This window comes from Centroberyx affinis, unplaced genomic scaffold (assembly GCF_046629955.1).
Source record: "Centroberyx affinis isolate AG114_WGS23_722 - 3 ecotype Tasmania unplaced genomic scaffold, CSIRO-AGI_Caff_v1 ptg006633l_1, whole genome shotgun sequence".
NCBI lineage: Eukaryota > Metazoa > Chordata > Actinopteri > Beryciformes > Berycidae > Centroberyx > Centroberyx affinis.
Window position 1 is genome coordinate 26,982 of NW_027283362.1, and position 23,689 is coordinate 50,670.

The window sequence follows — 23,689 nt, forward strand, 5'->3', positions numbered from 1 at the left end:
AATCTATCGACAGAGATTCCCTGCAAAAAATAAAATTAAAAAAAAACTTCTCTGAAAGAGGAAGCTCAGCAGATTCCAGCTTCCTGGATCAGAGCCGGTCTGCCTCTCATTGAAATATGGGATCATCCTCCGGAGCTACTGACATTGACTTCTGATGTGGAGTTAAATAAATAAAATCATTTCTCCATGGTAATTTTCGTCAAACCTGCCGAATGCAGCCTAAATATTTGACGTGGAAGGAGAGAAGATCAGTGAGAAGAGAGATCAAAGTGGAGGGGGAGGGTGAAGGGGTGGAGGGGGGCAAGTAGTGATGAAACGTATTCTGCAGTGTGATATTTTCAACACCACCAAATTCCCCTCCATCTCCTCCACACATGGGAGTAATCTAAACTCAAAGCAACGTCAGTGTGTGCGTGTGTGTGTGTGTGTGTGTTTGTCTCCAGCCACCAGCAACTATTCTTCATATTCCTGTCACCTACTCTTCTTCTCTCTCATCTTCCTCTGTCTCCAAAACAATACACACTCACACACACACAGACACACACACAGACACACACACACACACTCGCACACACACATAAAACGATTGTATTTGTCTTTATCAGTCCCTCCATTTTCCTCGCCCCTCCTTGTGTTCAGTCTCCTTCGTTCAATATTTCATGCTGTTGAGAGCGTATCTATTCTGAGCTCTCTCTCTCTCTCTCTCTCCGCCCTCTCCTCCCTCTCTCCCACCATCCCTCCCGTCTTCTTAAAAAAATCCCTTCTCTCTACACATCACTCTTTCTGTCCTCTCCCTCTCTCTGTACCTCTATAAATCTCTCTCTCCCCCTCACTCTCTATATCTCATTGCACTCCTAATGTTCTGTGCCCCATCTAACTCTTTCTCCCAACCCTCCTTCTCTCTCTGTGGCTTGCTCTTATTCTCTCCCTCTCTTCCACCCTTTCCTTTCCTCCTCCTTCACCTTCCCCTCCCGTCTCCTCCGCCCCCTTTTGCTGGCTCAGTTTGCGTGACTGTTCAAAAGTATCAGCTCCTCTTCTCCTTCCCTTAACCCCTCTCTCCCTCTCTCTCCTCTCTCCCCCATGGATTCCTCTCCAACCAAAACACAGAGAAAGCCCTGTTCTCTCTTTTTGCACCTCTTTCGTTTTTGCATCCCACCCCCTCCTTCTCCCATCCGATCTTAGTGGCACCTCTCCTCCTCCTCCTCCTCCTCCTCCTCCCCCCTCCGTCACTCTGTCGTATTCAGCTCGATCTCTCCCTCCCTCTCTCTCTCTCTCTCTTTCTCCCCCGTCTCCTCCTTGCTCTTAGTCTGTACCAGTGTTGTTTTAGGCGCAGCAGTGAAAGGTAAACAGAGAGATTGAAAATTCGTGTCAGTCAGTCGGGTGAGAGAGGGACAGGGAGGGAGGGAGAGCAACAGAGGCGATGAGGGAGAGAGAGGAGGCGGGGGGAGTGTCAGTACAATTTACTAACACAACAGTGAACAGCGAAGCAGGCCAAGACACAGAGCGAGCGGGAGGCGGAGTGAGAAAGAGACTCCCAGTTCAAGAATGCCATTGAAATGCAGTGTACATATACAAGCCTAGGCAGACATATAAAGTATACTGTATACACACATGACGTCCATGCGTATGTATATGTGTACAAGCCAGTTTATGGTGAATTCATATGTGTATTGTTGACTTCCCGGGGCCGAGAGACGGATGTGAGCCATAGGGGCCTAATATCCAATTATCAGCGCTATGAGAAAACTCCGATTAGATTTCGGGGGTTGGAGGAAGGAGCAGTTGACAGATGTGATGTTGGCCGGCTCTGGGTTGGAAATGTCATAAGAGCCTTGGTGTCACCGCGTGCAGTCAGCCCCGAGGTCGTTTCTCATAATAACCCCAATACAAAAGTAATCCAATAGCACTGCAGCCCCCGCCTGGAAAATCCAACCTGGATGATTAAAATTGACAGGGGCGTTTGCTGAAACAGAACTTGTCAGCGTCTGTTTAAAAGAAACCAAATGGAAAAGGGGGGAAATGGCATCTGTGTTATTCAAAAATACCAAATCCCTACTTCTGGATGTTGGATTTTCAAGCTTGTGTCTGTGCAACTGATTTACAATCTCCTTTCAAATGTAGCCATATATCTACAATCCAACCCATACAGTAAATTGTCCACGCTCTATATCCTGGGATATAAGAGCAGAAAGAGGGAGTACAGATGTATCTCGCGTACACATGCAATATGTATGCATGTATATTTCATTTTATCAGGTGCTTCGCTGTGCAGGCTGCTGGGTTCATGGTGCCCTCTCACCGCTGTGATACTACACAGTGCAGCGTAGTGATAAACACAGAGAGACAAAGTAGGGAGACTGAGGAGAAATGATAGACAGAGGCACGTGGAGGAGAGGAGAGGAGGAGTGCTCATTAAAAAAGTTGCATGCCTGCTGTAACGGGGAGATGGAGAGAGAGGCAGAGGCAGAGGGAGAGAAGACAGGTAGACCACCAGAGACAAAGCTAACAAAAGACAGAGGCAAAATGGGAGAGCCAGGGAGCGGGAATCACAGAGTGGAAATAGGAGGTGGGGAGAGAAGGGGGTGGAGGAAAGAAAAAAAAAAGAGAATAAAAGTTTGTGTTGGAAATGGGAGAGTAAGGCGAGAAGGAGAAGAGAGAGGGAGAGGATTAAATGGACAGCTCATGAGAGAGGAGGAAGAAAGAGAAAAGACAGAGGGATTCCCCGATGACATCTCATCTCTCTCTCTTTCTTGCTCTCCTTCTCCCTATTTCCCTCCTTTTTTCTCCCAATAAATCATTTTGACTTCTCCTTAACCAACTCATTCCCAGCAGGCGAGAAGAAAACTGTAACAATCTTTCTCCCATCCACTATCGCTCTCTCTCTCTTTCTCCTCCTCCCTGTCTCTTTCCCCGTCTAGCCTCTCTCTCCTCTCTCTCTCTCTCTCACACACACACACACCCATACACTCACTCACACACACACACACACACACACACACTCACGTATACATGCACAGTTTGTGGCAGGGGAGGTGACAGAGGGGGGCAAATTACAGAGCATTTTACCATCTCTCTGCAGGACAGAGCAGCAACATTAATTTCTGACTCACAAGGATATTAGCCATGTCACATTTGTATGAAAAGAACTATAAATCACAAGCTATAATACATTTTAGAGGGATAACTTGTGGATATCACAGCAAGTCCCTATGGGGATGTTGTAGGAATAGAGAGAAATAAAAGTCACTTTGAACTCACTATTGAGTGTCACCGTCACACTGTAAGTCCCTATGGGGGTATTATATTTTATATGTATGGTGGATAAAGATGAGGGGAGAAGACATCGCGTGGCATGTATACGTGCGCGCATGTGTGTTCGTGTGTATGCGCTGCAGCTAAGAGAATTGTAGATGATGATAATGCTGCTGTATTAGACTGACTTACAGTGTCTGGGTCCACAATCCGGGAGATCGAGCAAGGAGGGGTGGAGGGGTGTGTGTGTGTGTGTGTGTGTGTGTGTATGTATGTATGTGCGTGTGTGTTTCTGTATGTAGTAAAAATGCAAAAGTGGGGGGACTGAATGTTGAAAAATAGGCTGCAGATGGTGGCTGCAGACGGATCTGGCAGGGGTTTCAAAGCGTGCTGCTTTACGGCGGCGTGGAGGTCGAATAGTTGACAAAAACTTGAAGTCGCAGTGATGCCTGATGTGCTGCGACTTGGGCACAATATTGGAGGAATGCGCTTTTGTCGCTCGCAGGGGGTGGAGTTAGAAAGTGAACGAGTGCTGCCTACCAAACAGAGAGAGGAGAAAGAGAGAGAGGGAGTGAGGGAGAGAGAGAGGGGAGAGAGAGACGGATGGGCAGGCTGTTCACCGTAACGATGGTTGTCGGATAGAGTCTTGAAGACCTAATGAAATTGGCTGGGTGAATTGTTTGCAACGATTACAGAGCTCAGTAGCCCATATCCTTCGCTACTTACGGATTCTGTGAAGAAGAAAAAAAACAGCAGCAGCTGAAGCAGTAGCAGCAGCACGCATATAATTTACAAATATTAAAAAGCGGGTTTTTTTTCAACGTTGAAGAAACAACGGGACTTCTTTTCTATTTAGTGTTTTTCCACCGTTTTCCTTCTCTTTCAGTAAGCCGTAGAGCAGGCGGCTTTTTCCCCCCACCAACACTCAACTCTTTCCCGAGCCAGCGGAGAGGAGCGTTTCATGCCCGGAGAAAGACCGTCCTCGCGCTTGGACCCGGTACCGGCCTCCCCCACTCCTCTGGCGGGCTCCGGAGCAGCTATCCCCGGCGTGAGAGGACCAGGCGCCGACCAGGACCCGCTCGCAAGGACTTGTGCCAGCAAGGCATCCACAAACCCCCCTGTTTGAAGCCCAGGATTTGTGTGGGGGGGGGACGCAGTATCTGGGTATGGGGGAGGGGGGACCTCAGTCACTTCACATCACAATAGACTTTGAGTTTTACAACACTTCCCCAGTGCATTATTAACCAAAGCAACTATATTCTTTGAACCTATCCGTTTGTATGAATGCATGAAGCTTTTTTCCCCCCTTTTTTCGTTTGTTAGGAAATTGCTGGGATGTTTGAGTCGCGTTGTTTCGTGGGGTGAAGGGACCGAGAGAGTGGCCAGAGAGACCGAGGGACGCAGGCCGAGAGAGGGAGAGCATGGCTCTGGTAGCGCTGTCTCTCTGGGTGCTAACAAGTCTCACCTGGGCGAACCTCCTCCAGGTGTCCGCCAACAGGCATGCCGTTCACTGGAACAGCTCCAACATACAGTAAGACCTTTCTCCTCCTCTGTGTGTGTGTGCGCGTGTGTGTGTGTGTGTGTGTGCCCTTTCCTTTGATCTCTCCATTCCACACCTGTTAAAGGGAAGGTAAATGTCCTGATTTGCACTCTCTCCTCCAGTATGGTCCTCACGTGTTTCAGGCTGTCAGGTCCATGTCCTTGAATATTCAGTTTGCTAGTGGTTTTTGCCATTTTGAGCTTTTGCTTGTGTGGCTCTCTCATGCTTCCTCGGGATTATAGCACTCACCTTTCTCGCCTATATCTTTGTCTCTCTAAGGTAGCACTCGTGATTTAGATGGCACGGATACTATTTGAACACGATGCTCCTGCCTGCGGTAAGGCCACCTCTGTAGGATAATCCTTATGTTAGGACATGGGGAGCGAGCATCAGACCGCTCTGTCAGACCAAGAGGGACTCCTACCACGATAACAAGGCTCCAAATCACCTTCGATTTGCACGATAGGCCCAAGACATTTCATTTCTGTTCCTCTCTCCAACACCAATTTGCGTTCGTTACAAATGGTCCCATCGCTCTCCTCCGATCTCTCTCTCTCCTCTCTCTTTCCACCCTCCACCATGCTCTCCTCCTCTCCTCCTCTCTCCGTCATGTGGTTCTCTCAGTCTTTCAGGGCCTCTCTGTCTTCTTCCTCTATCTGGTTCAATTAGGAGCACTTCTTCATCCTGACCCCATTGTGTTCCAGCAGTGTCACTATTCAATCTCTGCTTCTCGCTCCCTCTCCAACTTGCTCTCTCTTTCTATCCCTCTCTAACCCCCTTTCTTGTTTACACTCAGTCCGTTGGCTTTTTTGTTATCCTCCTAATCCCTCACTCCTCGCCCCTATCTCAATTCAAGTGAAAAGGCTTTTTTTTTTTTGAAAGCTGCCTTTTTAATACTGTCCTAGTGAGTCCACGGCTCTGCTGCTGGATCCTTAAGAATGTAGCGTCAGTCTGCAGCAACACTGTAGGCTTATCTTGCTTACTATTCACAGTAAAATCTTGTGAATTTTTCTTTTTATCAGTCATGTTTCAGTAAGTCCCAGTCTATACATCTACATACATGTATGTTCACACACACACACACACACACACACACACACACACAGGCACTTACACTTACCCAAAACAGGTAGACGAGGGTTTGTTAATCTGCAACCAAGGGCCAGATTTTTACATCAATCATTGGCTGACTTTGAAGTTTTCATTTTAGTGAGTGTCTCAGCCAGTTGTGATCTATTTTGCTCTTCCCGATAAGGTCACAGAAAAATGCAATGATCGACCTAGATTTTAGGACACAGACGTGCACACACACACACACACACTCACACCTAAGAGTGCACGTCACACACTGACACACACCTGCCTACTCATTCTCCATCTGGCAATGAATCCCAACTACGTGAAAACTTTGGCTCTCTGCGTTTCGGCTATCAAGCAGCCATTTCCGTCAGGACGTCTCAGTATTCAGTATTTACCTCCTCAGCAGTATTTACTAGGCTCTTAAGATGAGCAATCAGATACCCACTGACATGACTCACATTTTATGCCCACGCTTATTAAAGCCATAAACAATGCTGGAACTCAGAAAACACTCTATTGTTTTCGCAGGAGGGGAATGAAATATATTGGCCTCTGACAGTAACTGTAGGCCCGCAGTTTTAGTTTACAAGCTGAAATAAAACTATGAGAGGCAAGTGAATTTATGCCTCACAACAGAATTACAATACATGAAGTACTGCGTAAAGTAAGAGAAGAAAACATAAATTTATTGTTTGCGGTACGATGCTGTAAACAATATTAGTTTTCCTGAATTTGAGAAAGCAATATTTCCGCACATTTGAGAGAAACTAATATCGTGTGCACAGTTGCTAATCCATCTCAGTATTTTAGCTGATATATACGCATATTTTTTATGCGTTTCTCATTCAGGAGTGTGCTCATTTTAAGTCTGCGTTTTTGCTCTGTAATAGTTTGATAATAAATGCAAATGAAATTCCACCTTCGGGTTTCATATCAGAGACAGAAGTAGATTTAGGTAAAGTATGGAGAAATACATAAAGGCAAGAAGAAAGGGGAAGAAGTGAACTCAGGACCTGGGGACAATCAGCCCGACATAACATGTTAGACAAATGTTCGACATTGGTAACATTTGCAACAATACTCAATTACATGTTGGCTCTTTATGTTACATATTCAGGTGAAGTGTGTTGTAATTGTTACAGTGAAGTAAAAAAAAAAGCTGCAGTCAGTCATTCAGAGAAAGCAGAGGGAGGTCTAAAGCAGTCTGGATCAGTCTAACCTTTAACCTGGCTGTCCAAGATCTGAGCACTGCAGAGCCCCGCAGTCTCCCATAACATCTCTCTCTCTCTTTCTCTCTCTCTCTCTCTCTCTCTCTCTCTCTCTCTCCACACATTTACTGCCAATACTGTTTTATCCCAGCGGCAGAATATTCTTAGCCCCCGCAGTATAAGTCTTTGTGTGTGTGTCTTTTATAAAAGACTGTGGTTAATTAAAGAACACTGCATCTCAGTGGACCTGCCTCATCCCTGATCTCCCCATCTCTCTCTCTCCCTTTGTCTCTCTCTCTCTCTCTCCCCCTCTCAACACACACATGCACAGTGACAGTAGGACAACTTTGGCCTCTCAGCCTAGTTAGCGAAATAAGAGACAAAGGGGCCATGGTCAGTGGCACACAAAAGAAAGATAAACTTTGGGATTATCCATTTGTCTAATCTACTCTTTCATCTACCTCTCTTAGCCAGTTTTTAAACACCATAGATCACATTCCCAGCATTTGTTGCCCCCTGCTTTAATCTCTGTACTGAAATCTACAACATGCGAAATTTGTACGGTTGTCTTGTGTGACTCTAGCCGGTGGCAATCGGCCTCTCTGGAGTTTCTCTAACTCCTAGTGCTCTGTGGTGGTTTAGAAGGCCAATAATAAGCTGTAGTGTAGCTGTCAGTTTGAGTGGTAAACACATTGTAAAGCCCCAGGACCCTGCAGTTTCTCAACCAGCTTCTGACCCCCGGCCACTCATCAACCATAGGAGACAGGCCGAGACTGTTACCAAGGATTAACTACTCCACACACACATGCATGCACACCCACACGGGCATGCATACCTACATCTGTTTGCACACATGCATGCACACTCACATGCGTATATGTAAGTGTGCACGTACACACGTACACAAACACACACTCATTGCACATTTTCTTTTAACTTAAGCAAGATGGAGCATTTCCTGCCTCTGTGTCTTGCACAAAGGCTATTGCCACTGCATATCAGTCACTTGTCACAGATTTCCCTGGGCAAGAATGTGTGTATAATGGTGTGTGTATGTGTGTGCACGCGCGTGTGCGTGTGCGTGTGCTTGCGACAAGTGTATGTGTGTGTGTTCGTCCTGTTACAGATGTCTCTGTTCATTGACGGGTGACCGAAACAAAAACAAATGCACCAGTCCGTTAAATCACACATTATCTTCCACCACCTGGCAATTAACCACCGCTGTGAGTGTGTGTGTGTGTGTGTGTGTGTACGTATGTTTGTGTGTTTATGCACGTGTGTGTGTGTGTGTGTGTGTGTGTGTGTAATCTAATAACACAGCAGGTCCCCGCTTTGCATATTAGAAATCTGGCGATATCTCTTAATTTATCAGTTGTATAATTTAGGAAATGTGTAGGGTGTGAATGAATTCACACATAGGTATCTCTAGGCGGTGTGTGCATGTGTGTGTGTGTGCGTGTGTGTTTTTGCGTGTGTGTGTGTGTATGTGTGTGACACTGTCACCCCAAGACATACAGCTGGAATAAAGCCAGCTATCGCAAGCAGAATTTCTCCTCATATGAATGCATGTGTGTGTGGTAATCGATGCAGAGTAAGAAATTGTTTTATATTCAGCCAGCTTGTCAGAGTGCACACAGACACATCACACAGGGCGGGCGAGAGAGAATGCAAGAATATGAGGAGAGAGAGAGAGAGAGACACACACACACTATGGGTCTGGTAGAGGAGAGAGGAAGTCAGGAAGAATGAAGATTTTGTGTTGAATAATGATCGAGTGCGGTGGGGGGGGTCATCATAATAATGATAATAATGCTCGGCCGGTGCCCTGATCCACACACTGAATTATCACATTAGACACAATAACACCAGCCCAATTTATGTGTTTGTGTGTGTGTGAGGGAGAGAGGGGAAGAGAGAAGGAGACAAGAGGATTAAGCAGGCCAATCAGCCTTCCCCTTGACAGCAACACAAACCTATCTGTCTCCCAGCCCTACTTAGGACAACAACATTTACATTTATGAATATCTGCACAAAGGAGAGTATTACTCACTCACTATCACAAGGCGCTCGGCCCGGCTGTGTGTGTGTGTGTGCGCGCGTGTGCAGTGTGTGTGTGTGTGTGTGTACAAGTCATCCATCATATAGCTTTGCGCTGCCGCTGTGTGTGTCAACCAGTGCTGTGATGTCTGTTTGCACATGTGCGCGCGTACACACACACACACAAACACACTCACCGCCTCACACAAAGGTTCAGCAATCATCATAACAGCTATATAGACGCAGTGATCAGACCATTCATTAGTAACGAATAATAAGGCCACATAGTGTATGGGTGAATGGATTGTGGTTTTGCGATGCAGTGTGTGTGTGTGTGTGTGTGTGTGTGTGAGTGTATGTGTGGTGTGAATTGTGCAGACACTCGCACACAGAGACATCATTAATAAAAAGCAATAGGGAACACCTGTGTGATGGATGACTTTGGTTTGCATAATAAGATTCAGTGGTCTTCTCTCTCTCTCTTGCTCTCTCTTTGTGTTTGTGTGTCTGTGTGTGTGTGTGTGTGTGTGTGTACAGGAGTGAATATATTTTTCTGATTGGACAGGTATTGTCTGGTAGGAGAGCCGAGGAATAAGGGACATGAACAAGAAGGAAGGAGAAGAAATGAATCATTTTCTCGTCCTCCCTCTTTTTTCTCTTTGGGGATGAGCTAGATTTCAGGAGTGTGCTCTCCCCTCTTCACTCTTCTCTCTTCTTCTCCTCTCTCATCCTCCCATAGCCTGATGGGAAGGCACTCTAGGGGTGGGGGTATTTTTGGAGCTATGTATTTTAATGTAAATGTTGTTAGACTGAGTTAAATTACCTCGGACAAAACTCTCTAAACCTGCCTCCTTGTAGATCCTATAAATGGACACACACACACACACACACTCACACTGATCTTTGAAAAAGACAAGCCTGAAGTATCCAACCCGCCCCCTTTTTCTACACCTCTTGATTGGCTCTTTCATTTCCTCAAACGTTGTCTCGCTTACATGATTGGCTAATCGGAAGCATTACTGTGAAAATGGAGCGTTGATGTTCGGTGTTCATGTTAGTTTGGTCTTAAATCAGACGCTAACTGGCCGCTGTAGTGGTTTGGATTCAAAGGACCTTTCTAGAAGAAACAGGTTCTTAGGGATGTAATTCTGCCAAGACCCAGCTTATGACAGTTTGGAGATGTGATTACTGGTTCAAGGCCAATGTGAGAGACGGACCGAGTCGGGCAATTCTCACCATGCATGACAAACACACTCTCAAAAATAAGGTTTTTATTTTAGGTCTTCTGCCATTAACGCCTTGTTATTGTCTGATTTATGTGACTACTGATTCCACACCGGTGGCTCCGCGGTTCGCGCTGTCGCCTCACAACAAGAAGGTCTCGGGTTCGGCTCCTGGTCCTTTCTGTGTAGAGTTTGCGTGGGTTTCCTCCGGGCGCTCCAGTTTCCTCCCACATCCCAAAGACAGGCAAGTCGGGCAGATTGGAGACTCTAAATTGCCCATAGGTGTGACTGTGATTGTCTGTCTACCTGTCTTCACTCTCTGATGGACTGCCAACCTGTTCGGGGTATTTCCCTGCCTTCCGCCCAATGCATGCTGGGATAGGCTCCAGCCCCCCATCACCCTGAATAGGACTAAGCAGGCATGAATGATTCCACAGTCACAAATGCACATCCAGTGCCCGTCCTCGTTAACAGCAGCTGAAGAATAGAGACCCAAGTTACATTGAACATGTGTATGTGACTTTTGTCTACTGATCTCAGAAGGACACACTCTCATCGATATCCACTTCTCTACGTCTGAGTCGCTGTGTTCGGTATTTTGCATAATCTGGGTTGTAATCCTGGCACAATGTCAGTATGAGCAGTGTAAAGAGATGGAGAGGAAATGGAGAGGAATTAAATTAAATTAAATTCTGCCACAGGAGACACTAAACTGATATTTTCAGGCCAAGTGTGGTAGCAATGTTGGATCTTTATGATAAGTTCTCACAAATCACTTTGAAATGGCAAGAGGAAGTGTGTCATGCGCCGTCATGTGCTGATTTAAAGTAAAATGGTGCAGTCTGTCTGAGGGGGATGAAACTGTTTTTCTTGACAGCCGAAATTATTGACCCCACCGCACACCTCGTTATCTCTAGATTTTAGGCAAAATGTGGGGCAAAACAATAATTTATCTTTCCCACCCATGTGTTAAATTTGAACAAATTGTCCACTGAGAACAAATCCCACAGCGATGGGCTGGAGGCAGAACACAAAACAGGCCTGCACTCACACACACACACACACATACACACACACGATGTTGTTGGTTGTTGTTGATATTAACACCATTTTCTGAGCCTGTGCCTCGGCTCCAGCAGCGTAATCAGGTGCTAATAACAAGGCTGTGATGTTTACAAGCTGTTGCAAAGCGCTTTATATGTGTGTAGGTGTGTGTGTGTGTGTGTGTGTGTGTGTGTGTGTGTATTCTGTACGTGATGGGGAGATGAGGACTATTTCCCGCCAGCGCACTCGGGGCTTTGGGTTGGAGGCTGCGGAGGTGGGTGGGTGGGTGGGGGTGGGGGGGGGGGGGTAGTAATAATGTAGACTGTGAGGTCTTACACACACGCTCACACACGCACGCACGCCAGATGCACATATGGTGTGTTTGTGACGTGGGTAATGATAGCAGCGTAGCGGCAGTCTGAGGCCATATGCTGAGCATGATCACAACAGAGAAGAGTGGTCTAGTGTTAATAAACTCTACCGACGTGACAATTAGGAATCCTACACATGAAGACAATACAGTTGCACTTGAAAAGGCAGCTGTTTTCATAAAGCCCACACACCGGCATTCAACTGTCGCTGGCCGGGACAGAGGAGCAGCAGGGTGGAGAGTTGCTGCATCGACAAGAAAAGTGTCCATTGTCGCCGCTCACTGAGCAGAAATGATGCTTATTGTTGAGTTTTGATTATGAATATTGTTACGGGTTGACCGAGAACACATAAACAACTTAGAGGCTTTAGTCACATTTGTGTAGACGGCAGGAATGGCTTTTCTGCAACGGTTTTTCATAAGAAACAGTTGTGGAGAAATATGAGAAGGTCTTGATAGTGAGGATTTGTTTTAGCAGCAGGAGGGAAAAAGGCAAGGCAAAGCCCTTGCTTCTACAAACTGCAGAGGACACAGAATTATGCTTATTCCATCCGTAGAGAGAAAGCGAGAGAGAGAACGAGAGAGAGAGTCTTTAATTGAGGTTTTATCCATTTAAGCTGTCACTAAGAGGCCAACTCTGAAACCTTTTAACCACTCTCCTCTCGGTAATGACACAAATCAGAGAGGAAATGTGTTTGTGTCTAAGCGTCAGTGCGAATGTGTGTGTGTGTGTGCGTGCGTGTGTGTGTTAGTGTTCGTGAAGCAGGAGGGTAATTATGCGGAAATTGGGAAATGGCTAAGTGAATTATGACCTTGTTTCAGCAGAAAGCTTTAATCAGTCCCAGCCAGGCCAGGGTAGGGAGACAGAAATTCTCGCTACACAAGCACTCTGTTTTTGATGGCAACAGCAACCAGTCAGTAAAACTGACAGGTGACCAGTCTGTTGTGTCAGTGAAAACCAGCCAGTCAACCAATCGTTACTACCAATCATATCCATAAAACATTGACATCTGTGGCAACTTGGCAACCCAGTATGAGGCATCTCATTCTTTTTTTGTTATTTTGTTATTCTAGTAGCAGTCCTGTTTCAAGTGTAAAGCATTTTGTGTATGTGTGTTTGTGTGTGTGTGTGTGTGTGTGTGTGTGTGTGTGTGTGTGTGAGCGAGAGAAAGAGAGAGAGAAAGAGAGAGAGAGATTCTGTTGCTCCCTCAGATTTCCTCCTGTTCATCTTCCTGTTTAGGTGCTTGTGTGTCTGTGTGCGTGTGTGTGCGTGTGTGTCCATCTCTTTGTTCAGGTGTGTGTGTGTCTAGGGTCAGTAGCGCTCTTGTGTGTGTCAGTGTGTCTCAGCGAGCCTCTGTTGGTTCTGGTCTGGCTGTCTATTTCTGTCGGCGGTGGATCGATCCCGTCCTACAGACACTCCACTCCTCCCCTGGATTTCTCTGGCTGTTTCTCCTCTCACCCTGAATCTGCTCTGCGCTCCTCTTCCTCCCTCTTCCTCCCTCTTCCTCCATATCTCCTGTTGGCTCGGCTCCTCGGCATCACCACTTTGTATCATCACTTCCTCTCCTCCTCCTCCTCCTCCTCCTCATTGTCCTCTGCATCCTCATGCTGAAGTCTCTCTTCAAATGAGACAATGAGCACTCCTCCCCCAATCTCCGTACCTTTGTGTGTGTGTTTTTGTGTGTGTGTGTGTGTGTGTGTGTGTGTGTGTATTATAATGCCTTGTGTGACTATTGGTGCTTTACGAGGGATTCCTGTGCTTGGCTTCACATCTTGGCCAGTTTGTGTGTGGGTGTGCTGAATACCAATATATGCTGCAGCTCTTCACTGGTTTTAAGGGATGTGCGTGAGTGTGTGCGTATGTGTGTGTGTGTGTGTGTCAGGTGTACGTGTGTGTGAGCTCATATCTATGTGCATGCGTGATTGCATGTATACCCGCATGTTTTTAACCTTTGGTGTGCATATGTTTTTTTTATGCGCGCATGCATTTGCATGAGGTGCAGCTGTGTCTCTGTGTGTGTGTGTGTGTGTGTGTGTGTGTGTGTGTGTGTTTGTACATGGAGCAGAGTCAATGGATGTCAATGGAGAGAGAGAATGGGGATGGAGCCGGCCTGTGTGGGTGAGAGCTGGTGATGCTGGCTTTAGTACTAACACCCACGCTGTCTGTAGGCTCTGCTCTCTGCTCCTACGCTTTGAGGCACAGGAATATGCTAGCGCCGCCGTAGCATGAGGGAATATGAATGAGTATTTACTATCTCTCTCACTCTACTATATCTCTCACACTACCTCTCCCTCTCTCCTGCCTCGACTATCACATTTTTAATGAAAGCATAAAGTCCAGGATGTCTGCTGGAGGTGGATACATATACTGTCTTCATTTTGGTTGTATCCTCGTATGATAGGGAGAGAGAGAGAGAAAGAAAGAAAGAGAAGGGGTGGGTGGGTGTGGAGGATGTGGGGGTTGCAGGGTTGTTGTAATGAATGTACTGCAGTTAAAAAGAATTCTGTGTCACTTCCCGGGAGAGAGAGAAATAAAGGTGGTGGAGGGGGAGAGGGAGATGTGGGAGGAGAGGCTGCGAAATAGGATGTGTTGTGTTGATGGAGCAGAGTTCTTCGCAGCGAGGCAAACTCTCCTCCCATCACGGTGTGTGTGTGTGTGTGTGTGGCTGTGTGTGTGGCTGTGTGTGTGTGTGTGTGTGTGTGAGAAAGGGAGCATGTGAGTGCCCCACAGCCTACAAGCATACCACCCACACACATTACCCACATGTATTAGACCCATACATATGCATACTCCTCACTCTCCTCCTCCACCTCTTTCCATCTCTTTCCCCCCCCCTCTCTTTCACACTCGCATACATGCAAGTCCATGTGCACGCAGACACACACCCACACACTCTTTCATGAACACACACGCACACACACACACACGCAGAAAACTCGTTTCACAGGGACAATTTCTGTCATTACCTCCCACAGATTCCTCAAGGGAGTACATTGTTATTTTCCTCCAGCCCTGATCAAATAAAGTGGAGCAAAGAGGGAACACACACTCCTCCACACACAAACATATAGAAAAACACACACCACACACTTATATGTTCACCAAACCATGATTAAATAAAACACAGAATGATGACATCCATCTGCCCACTCACTGTGTGTGTTGTAAAGACACACACAGTGTTTTTTCCCTTGAGGTAAATGGTAAATGTGAGCGTATGTGTTGCATCATGTGTCGCAACTTTCTACAGTATCAGTTCAGATAATCAAAGGCTCCGTGACACCCTCCTCTTAGAGTAGATGGGATTGCAGAGATTGGAGTGGATAGAGCAAGAGCCCAGTTTTACTCTGCGTTGGGCCTATCTGTTGTCGCCGGAGAGAAAAAGACAGAGAGAGAACACAACAAGAAAGACCAGACAGAGAAAAAAAATCATTGATGGAGGGCGCAGGGGAAGGAGGGAGGGGACTGAAGAATAGAAAAAGGAGGGCTCTGCAGAACAGTGCTGCCAAAACCGGGGTCAATTGTGATGAAAATGGCCGTTCACATGACTACAATAGTGGGTGAGTGACAGCACTAAAGCAGTGTGGACGGGCTTATCCTGATCACTCAGGGCCTTGACTGGGGAAATCACAATACCCTGGAGATCTGTCCTTTCTGGGCTTGGAGGATCACAGAGCGCCCACGGTCCCAAGCTTTGGCCCTGAAATGTCCCTGCCATTACCATATCAATACCGCCTCGGCTATTCCACCGAGGAGCAGGGCAGCTAGCGATAGCGCCTCCCGGTTAGCATCGCCCTGTGTCTTCACACAGCTATTCAGCAGGGAGTCAATGCTAACTCAATGCTAAGTGTGAATGGGAAGAAGTGTAAGCTCACTCCTGTAGCGTGAACCCATGTGTGGCGGTGCATTCAGACTGTTTGTGTGTGTGTATGTGTGTCTGTATGAGTGTCTCTCTCTCGCTCTCTCTTTCTCTCTCTCTTCCTCTCTCCATCTCACTGTCCCACTCTCTTTTTTCACATTTAATTGGCTTGCTCTTATGTATATTCCCCCACAACCCAGAGTCATTATACAAGCCCCTTCAAATAGAAAACTATTACAACAGAGGGCTTGGTGTGTGTAAGTGAAGAGGCAGAGCATGGCGTGAGCCAGGTTACACAATCTTCTTGTGTTTTGAGGATATTATAGCGAATATCAGATGACAGATGAAGTAGATGGCCTTTGATATCATTACAGTGCAATTACAGATATTAGTCCGTAAGACTGCAGGCCACAATGCAATGTTAAACTAATTATTACACAATGGGGAGGAAATGGATGATCGGGAAAGAACGGCTTGTTTTTAAATGATTCAGAAGAGACAGAAAGAGCCAGGAAAGTGAAAATCGATGGCGGAAAGTAAGGGATGAGAAACTGAAAGGGCGACGAAGAGCGGAGGACGAGGAAGACAGGTGAGATATTGGCTGTAGACTTCTTGCTTTGTCATTGGAAATCAGAGCCGTAGGGCGGGACACTGTTTGATTTGCTGTTCTTGTTTTCATCTGTCAGTCAGCGCGCACACACACACACACACACAGACAGGTTCCAGTCTGTCATTGTGTATCGGCAGAGAGCTGAGAGGTTATCATGCGTCGTCAGGTGCCAGACCGACTCTTGGTAGCAGGTTTGTCGTTTGTAATTAGAGAGAAAAGGAGAGCTGGCTTGTTTTTCCTCTCCTATTCTCTGGCTGAAGGCTGTCTCTGGGTATCGACGGACAAGTGACGAGACACACAAACAAACACACACACACACAGATACATACACTGACACACAGTTGATGGGCCAAGTTTGATTCCATTAAGTGGAGTTTGTCAGTTAGGCAGTGAAGTGTAGGGGTGAATGCTGATGGCCAGACAGCGAGTCCCAGAGAGCTACACAGGATCTGAAGCAGACTGTTCAGAGAAGACCTGACACTCACAACACTGAGGGCGACTGAGCAGTGGCAGGCCTAACTATGACTATTTTATGTCAGTCACACACACACACACACACACAGCCTATCTGGTGTTGTATGGCTGTGTGGTCACGGTCCATTCGGCTCTGAGTTCTGGTCACGGTTAAAAAGGCTTCCTTCTGGAGAGGGGGAAGAGTAGAGTCTTAAGAAGGAGAGGGGAGGAGGGGGGAGGAGGGAGGAATAAGAGGAGCGGGAGATAATAGGAGAGGGCTAACAGTGGGGGTGGAGGGCTGGGGTGGATGGAAAGAGGGAGTGAAAAGGGGAAGATAGAGGGTGAAGGTGGGTTTTAGGAGTATGAAAGGCTGCGTGCCTCCATTCCTGTGCCATTGATGTATTCTAATGCTAAGTGTGTAATGCTGGGCCTTGACTGGTCTGTGGGAGAGACAAGCCTTTGATAGGCACAACCAAGCCCTGGGACGGATCCCTCACATGCCATTCATATGCATATCTGTGTGTGTGTGTGTGTGTGTGTGTGTGTGTGTGTGTACACTGTTTTTTTGCCATTTAAGTAACTGTTTTTTAGCCATTTGCGTCAGCACTAGATTGGTCTGATTTCCATATCAATGTAACCATGTTTTAGGCTGTGTTGAGCATCGCACATCCTAATCCTAAATTACTCCCTTGGACCACGCTGGTGGATGTTTTTATGGTCTGGCATCCAGTGTGTGTGTGTGTGTGTGTGTGTGTGTGTGTGTGTGTGTGTGTATGTGTGTATTTCTCATAGAGCGAGCGTATGAACATAGTGCGGGCAGTTGTTTGTGTGTGGCCACAGTGGAATGGACCATATCTGATCATGTAATTGGCCATCTGCAAAAGAGGGCAAAGTGCAGAATCTCAAAGCCTACTACATCTCACCAGCCTGTCCAGCATGTGTGTGTGTGCTGTGTGTTGCATGTGTGCCATATGTGCTGCATGTGTGTGTGTGTGTGTGTGTGTGTGTGTGTGTGTGTGTGTGTGTATGTGTGTATGTATGGGGAGATGGGGCGTTGTTGTGTGGATTGCTTTGTTTGCTGTGTGTTCCGGTCCCCAACCGATTATAGCATGAAATTCCCCACATTGTATAGCAACGGGGAGTCTCACATGTGTATACAGACACAGACACACACACACACACACACACACACACCAAAGCTAGAAGTCAGAGAGGCCTACTAATGACCGTTTAGCGGCAGAGACAAAAGGCGAAGCTTTGGCCGTAGAACTGTGGCAGTGTCAAGGCTTTGTGACGGATGCTGGTTGTAAAATGCCTTGCTCACAGGTTTATTGTTATAAAGAAAAAAACGATCCGATTCGGCAAGATTGATGCCTCCTCTCCCTTTCTCTTTCTCTTGCTCACACACACACACACACACACACACACACACACACACACACACACACACACACACACTGGGTTCTAATCCCTCTCTGAGCCACGGAGAGTCTCTCTCAGCAGTGACCCTCCTCTCCACTAGAGCTCTTGGGTTTGTTTCTCTCCCTCCCCTCCCTACTTAGATTTGTTCTTGTACTTCAACCTCTTCTCTCCTCCTCCTCTCCTGCTTGTTCAGCTTACTTCACCTCTTCTCACCCCATACTTCACGGACTCTCGTGGTATTTATCTGCGTGCGCACGCGTGTGTATGTGTGTTTTTGAGAGAGATGAGGAGGTGTGTGTGTCAAAGTGTGCTCCCCTTTATACCTTCATTGCCTCTCTCTCTGTTCAAGAATATGATGGATGTTTCAAAACAGAGCGAAGCCTGAATATCAGCACCAGCCATTGATGTTACTTTCACCTCTGTGTGTGTGTGTGTGTGTAGGTGTGTGCGTGTGTGTGTGTGCCTGTCTGTGCTTAAAGGCACTGGAGGTTATTTGATCTCATTGTGTTGTTGGAGAGGAGGCTGCTCTCTTGCTTTATGACCGGCGCTGTAGGGAGATATTCAGCTTCACCTGCCTCTCCTCAACAATCCATCATCCCTCTCTCAGCAGACAAACGCACTCCACTCATCTTATTACTCCCTCTCTCACTCTCAGAAACATTTAAGACTTTCTCTCGCTCGCTCGCTCTTACGCACACCGTAATGTATGCACATATTCGCAGACTCTCTCCACAGCTTGTCTCATAAGCCGAGAGAGACGAGCAAATGTCTATCTGTGTTTGTGTGTTTGTGTGCGTATAAATGAGTGACAGAGAGAGAGAGAGAGAAAGAAAGGGAAGGAGGGAGAGAAAGAGTGTGCGTGTGTGTGTATGGTATAATTCCAATAGTATTTCAGCAAGTGATTATAAGTCCTTGCAGTGTGAAAGCAATGCGGCTCCTTCGTTAAGATGTTAAGTGTGTGGTAAACTGAACTGGGACGAGGACTCGGCTAATGACTGTTTCTGCACACTTCATCAGATTATATATATATATAATATTGCCTCATATCACTCTCTGGCACCATTGGCGCTTAATAGCGTGTGTACCTTTGATTATGTGTGTGTGTATGTGTGTGTGTGTGTGTCTGATCGCGACGTATATTGCTTTTGTAGGGCCATTACTGTTTAATAGGCATACTGGAATGCGCTGCGCGTTAATGCTCCGGCAACACAAAGTAATGACACAATAAAACAATTAAATATGGTGGAGGAGAATTACTTTTCGAACAAGCTACACGTAGAGGCAATTTGGACTGAGACGGAATAAACAGAAACCACGGTTCAGGCTTATCAACAGAGGAGGGTGAGCCGCCTCTCGCTCGGCTTCGCTCTCTCTGTCACTATGACTGTAGATCTGCTGATTCATAGACTGAGAAATCAAAGAGAAATTCTCCTTGAAATCAAAGAGAGATGGTTTCTCAGTCTTTATGTGAATGTTTACCCGGGTGTGTTGTGTGTATGTGTGAATATGGGTGTGTGTAGGTGCGTGTGTGTGTGAGATAGCACAGTAGAGTGCTCAGCCGCATAGACATCTTAAGGTGAGATACCAGTTATCAGCAAGACAACAGTAAATTCTTGAATTCTTTTTAGAAATGATGCTGTCCCCCTCACGGTCAATCCGTAACAAACAAGTTACCCTGTTTTACCAGTCAGTGTAATTTTGAAAATGCTGGAATGTAGTGGTGAGATGCATCATTTCCCCATTTCATTAAAATCTGATCACTGGTGTCTTAAGACATCGCATGTAGTAAACAAAGAAATTAATAGTGTAGCTCCCCTTTGGGCTAATCAGTGTAATTTTGAACATGCCGCAATGAAGTGGTGAGATGCATCTTGTCCCCAAGTTTCCGATCCGCAGTGCCTGAGATATTGGGCAGGACGGACAAAAACGGAAGGAGACAGACTGGAGGGAGAGACGTCCAACCATTTTCACTGTAGGCAAAAACCATATGTGTATGACTGTTTAAGTGTTGATTTGTTTGTGTGTCACAGTGTAGGAGTCAGTGTGACTACTATTCCACTGACTCACTGATCAGAGTGAGAAATCACAGGGAGATTCTGAGGTGACTTCTCAATGTTTATGTAGGTGTTTGTGTGGATGGTCTAAGATTTTCTCTCCTCTCTCTCTCTCTCTCTCTCTCTCTCTCTCTCTATCTGCGTGTCTTTTTGTCCTCTCTCTCACATGTGTGTCTTTATGTAATCTTTTGTAGGGATCTGTTGAGAATTAGAGATCGAAAACCCATTTACAGAGGTTACCTACATAAAGTCAGCCTATTTGTCTGCTCTGAAATCGAAACCTTATCCTCTACTGCTCTCCCTTACTCTCTCTCTCTTCTCTCTCTCTTCTCTCTCCCTCTCAAACTCTCTCTCCCTCAACCTCTCCCTCGGGGGGGTCACAACTCCACAATGGAGGACCGATAAGAGGAGAGATAAGATGATTGGGAAGAAATGAGGGAATTTGTTAAAGATAGAGGGGTGGACAGGGAGGTCGTTGGTGAGAAGTAAAGAGGGGACAGAGTGTTGTGCCAAAGCCACATTTGGCGAGGGAGGAAGAGAAAGAGGGAGAGAAAGAGAGGAATGAAAGGGTGGGGGGTGAGACAGTGTGCTATTAAATGATGCGTGGCGACCGAGGGGGGGGAATTTATGGTGAGAAATGGCGTGTGAGTGTGAGAAAAGAGAGGAGAACGCGGAATGATGGAAAACAGGATTAGATAGACAACGCCGCAGGGAAGTGGTCTGGGCCTGTAGCGAGGAGAACTCTGTGTGTGTGTGTGTGTGTGTGTGTGTGTGTGTGTGTGTGTGTGTGTGTGACAGAAAGAGCAAGTGTAAGTAAGTGAGAGAGAGTGTGTGTGTGTGAGAGAGAGAGAGAGAGAGGGGAAGGGGGAATGGAGAAGAGGCAGAAATGAGTCAAGGTGGAGAATCAGAAGGGATAAGCAGGAGCAGGGCGATGGAGAAAAGAGATGTGCGTTGGAGAGAGGGAAAGGAAGGCGATGAAGGCAGGAAAGGAAGAGGAGAGACAGAAAGACAGTGTAACTGTAACAGAGTCTGACACAAAGCTCCGACCTAAGCTAATAGCCTGTCTATTAATATCTGCTGCTAATGACTGCCACTCCCTGTCACAGAATGGCAGAGAACTTAATCCTTATTCATCAGTTTTTAACTTATACTTCCTGAATAATGCTCCCGATAAATGCATTAAATATGGAGGAGAATATAGCGTCCTGCTGTATTATAATGGCGCCGGTACCCTAGAGGTTAGAGAAGCAGGCGTGTGACTGGAAGGTCAGCGGTTCGAATCCCCAGACTAGAATGTGAATGAGTAACGCTCTCCCCTCCCTACTGTCGGCGTGCCCTTGAACAAGGCACATAAAGGACCATTCCAGTGCCTCTTTTTTTACATTTTCCATCCCTTTAATGTTAAGTCTAACAGTTTTTACATCCAGGCGCCACGGTTAAAGATATTTTTAAAATCAGGTTTGCCATATCTCCGAGGCTCATTTGCTCCCATTCAATTCCAAACGGCATAGAAAACGACTCCCGAGACGTCTAATTTGGTCGGTAAAGGTGATCCATCACTGTGAATGAGAAGCCAACAATCGCTTTTTGCAAAGTTGCAGCAGGGCGCTAATATCAGACTAGAGACTTTTACACTTTAAAAGAAGTTCCACTCACCGTTTAAAATTAATGCGCCCATGTGGGAACACTGAGGGCCGAGACGAGACAGGAGGGGGCATCTTACTGCTGTTTTCTGCTTGTAAACATAGCAAACTAAAGCTAAAGTTCCCAGTTCACTACATGTCTGATTTACGCTTTTTCCTCTCCAAAATAAAATAAAACCTTCAACCAACAGCTCATGCTTTGTGTGATTACGTTAGGACCTGCCTTCTGTTAATCACAGCCCATTCAAGGCAACAGACAAACCAAAGCCAGCTATAGTCTGCAAAATGAAACAGTAATTAAAGCTTGATTTTACACAATTACAGCTTAAATTTGCTGTCCTCTTTTTTTAGGAGTATCTTGTACTATTTAGACAGTGTTTGTTTCAGAAAATATACTTTGAAAAACAAGTAAGATGAAGTTAGAATAGCAAATGTCTCATAATGTGACATAAGCACCAGAAAATATTGTACAGTGTGTAAAAACAGTAAGGGAATACAGGAAATCAGCATAAACTCCAGTCACGCTGGAATCGGCCTTCCACCCCCAGCTGCTCAGTGAAGCTGCTCAGTGAAGCTGTTCACCAGGAGAAGACTGTGGTTATACTGGGCAGCTCCCAGGTGGGAATGTGTGTGTCTGTGTGAACGTGGAGCGGTGAGTCGCTGGAAAAGAGCAGGTAGGCTCAGTCGACTTTCCCTGGAAAAATAAAGGATAAAAAAAAATGTCTTATAATTTCAAAATCAGGATCCCTATATTCACCAAGTATAATAAATACACAGAAATTTGTCTCAAAGACATTGGTGCATAGAAATATTCATGACTAACATAGTGACAAAGTGTAAAATCGCATGCATGGGACAGGGACAACAGGACCTAGGCGTGCAGTAGACAGTAGACTATACCAATCACTCTACACTCACTAACTACTTCCTCTGTCTCTCTTCTCTCATAGTGTATCCACCCTCTCCATCCTTACCCACAATTCCCTGCTTTATGTTTTTCAGTCTCTCCTTCCTCCACCCCCCTCCCTTCATCTCTCAGTCCAGACTTCTGCCTGCCTGTCTCCCTCCATTTCTTCAACATTTCTCTCCCTGAAACATCTCCCCATTGATCTGACCCTTGACAAACACACACACACACACACACACACACACACACACACACACACAAACATACATACAAAAACAAGGGTCTGCAAAAACCAAGCACGCATACACACTACTGTTTTTCTGCCTCTCTGTTTGCCCCACTTTGTTCTCTGCACAGTGGTTATGTAAAGACAGCACTAGTGTGTTTTCACTGCACGCGCATGCACACACACACACCCACCCACACACACACAACACAATACCATACACAGAGAGTTACACTGTCACGCTGGCTCAAATAGTGCGTTTAGCTTTCTGTAACGGACGGCTAAGGAAGCACGGAGCAGTGAGACGTGGAAACGACATCACGGCATAATTGGACTGAGAAGACATGACGACGTGACATCACTGCTCCCTCTCTGCCATAACGAAGATGTGTGAGACTGGAGAGAGGGGGAGGGAGGGAGAGAGGGGGAGGGAGAGAGGGGGGGTGGACAGAGAGAGAAAGTGAGGGAATGAAGAAGTAGGGAAGAAAGTTGAGAGAGAGAGAGAGAGGGAGAAGCAAGGCAAGAGACAAGGGGATAATATAGGGAAGGCAGAGGCATAAAGGCTGACAATGCGTATTCATACTCAGTGGGAGGTCTAAAGTGTTGTGTGTTCCTTACACCTCTGAAGTTTCTCTCTCTCTCATTTAGCTCCGCCGCCTCACACTCTTTCATAACACACCACTGATGGGGGTGTGTGTGTGTCTGTGTGTGTGTGTGTGCTAGACAACTGTCAGGACTGTCTGCTGCTGTATTCCCTGGC

General features: G+C 46.3%; 1 protein-coding gene across 1 annotated transcript in view; it reads left to right on the top strand.

Moving 5' to 3' along the window:
• The first annotated feature begins 4,673 nt into the window (after nt 1-4,673).
• Nucleotides 4,674-23,689, top strand: part of efna3b (ephrin-A3b) — a 43,461-nt gene continuing 24,445 nt past the window's right edge. Inside the window, exon 1 of the mRNA XM_071512931.1 lies at nt 4,674-4,783. Coding sequence (XP_071369032.1) covers nt 4,674-4,783 — 110 coding nt within the window. The remainder of the gene's footprint in view (nt 4,784-23,689) is intronic.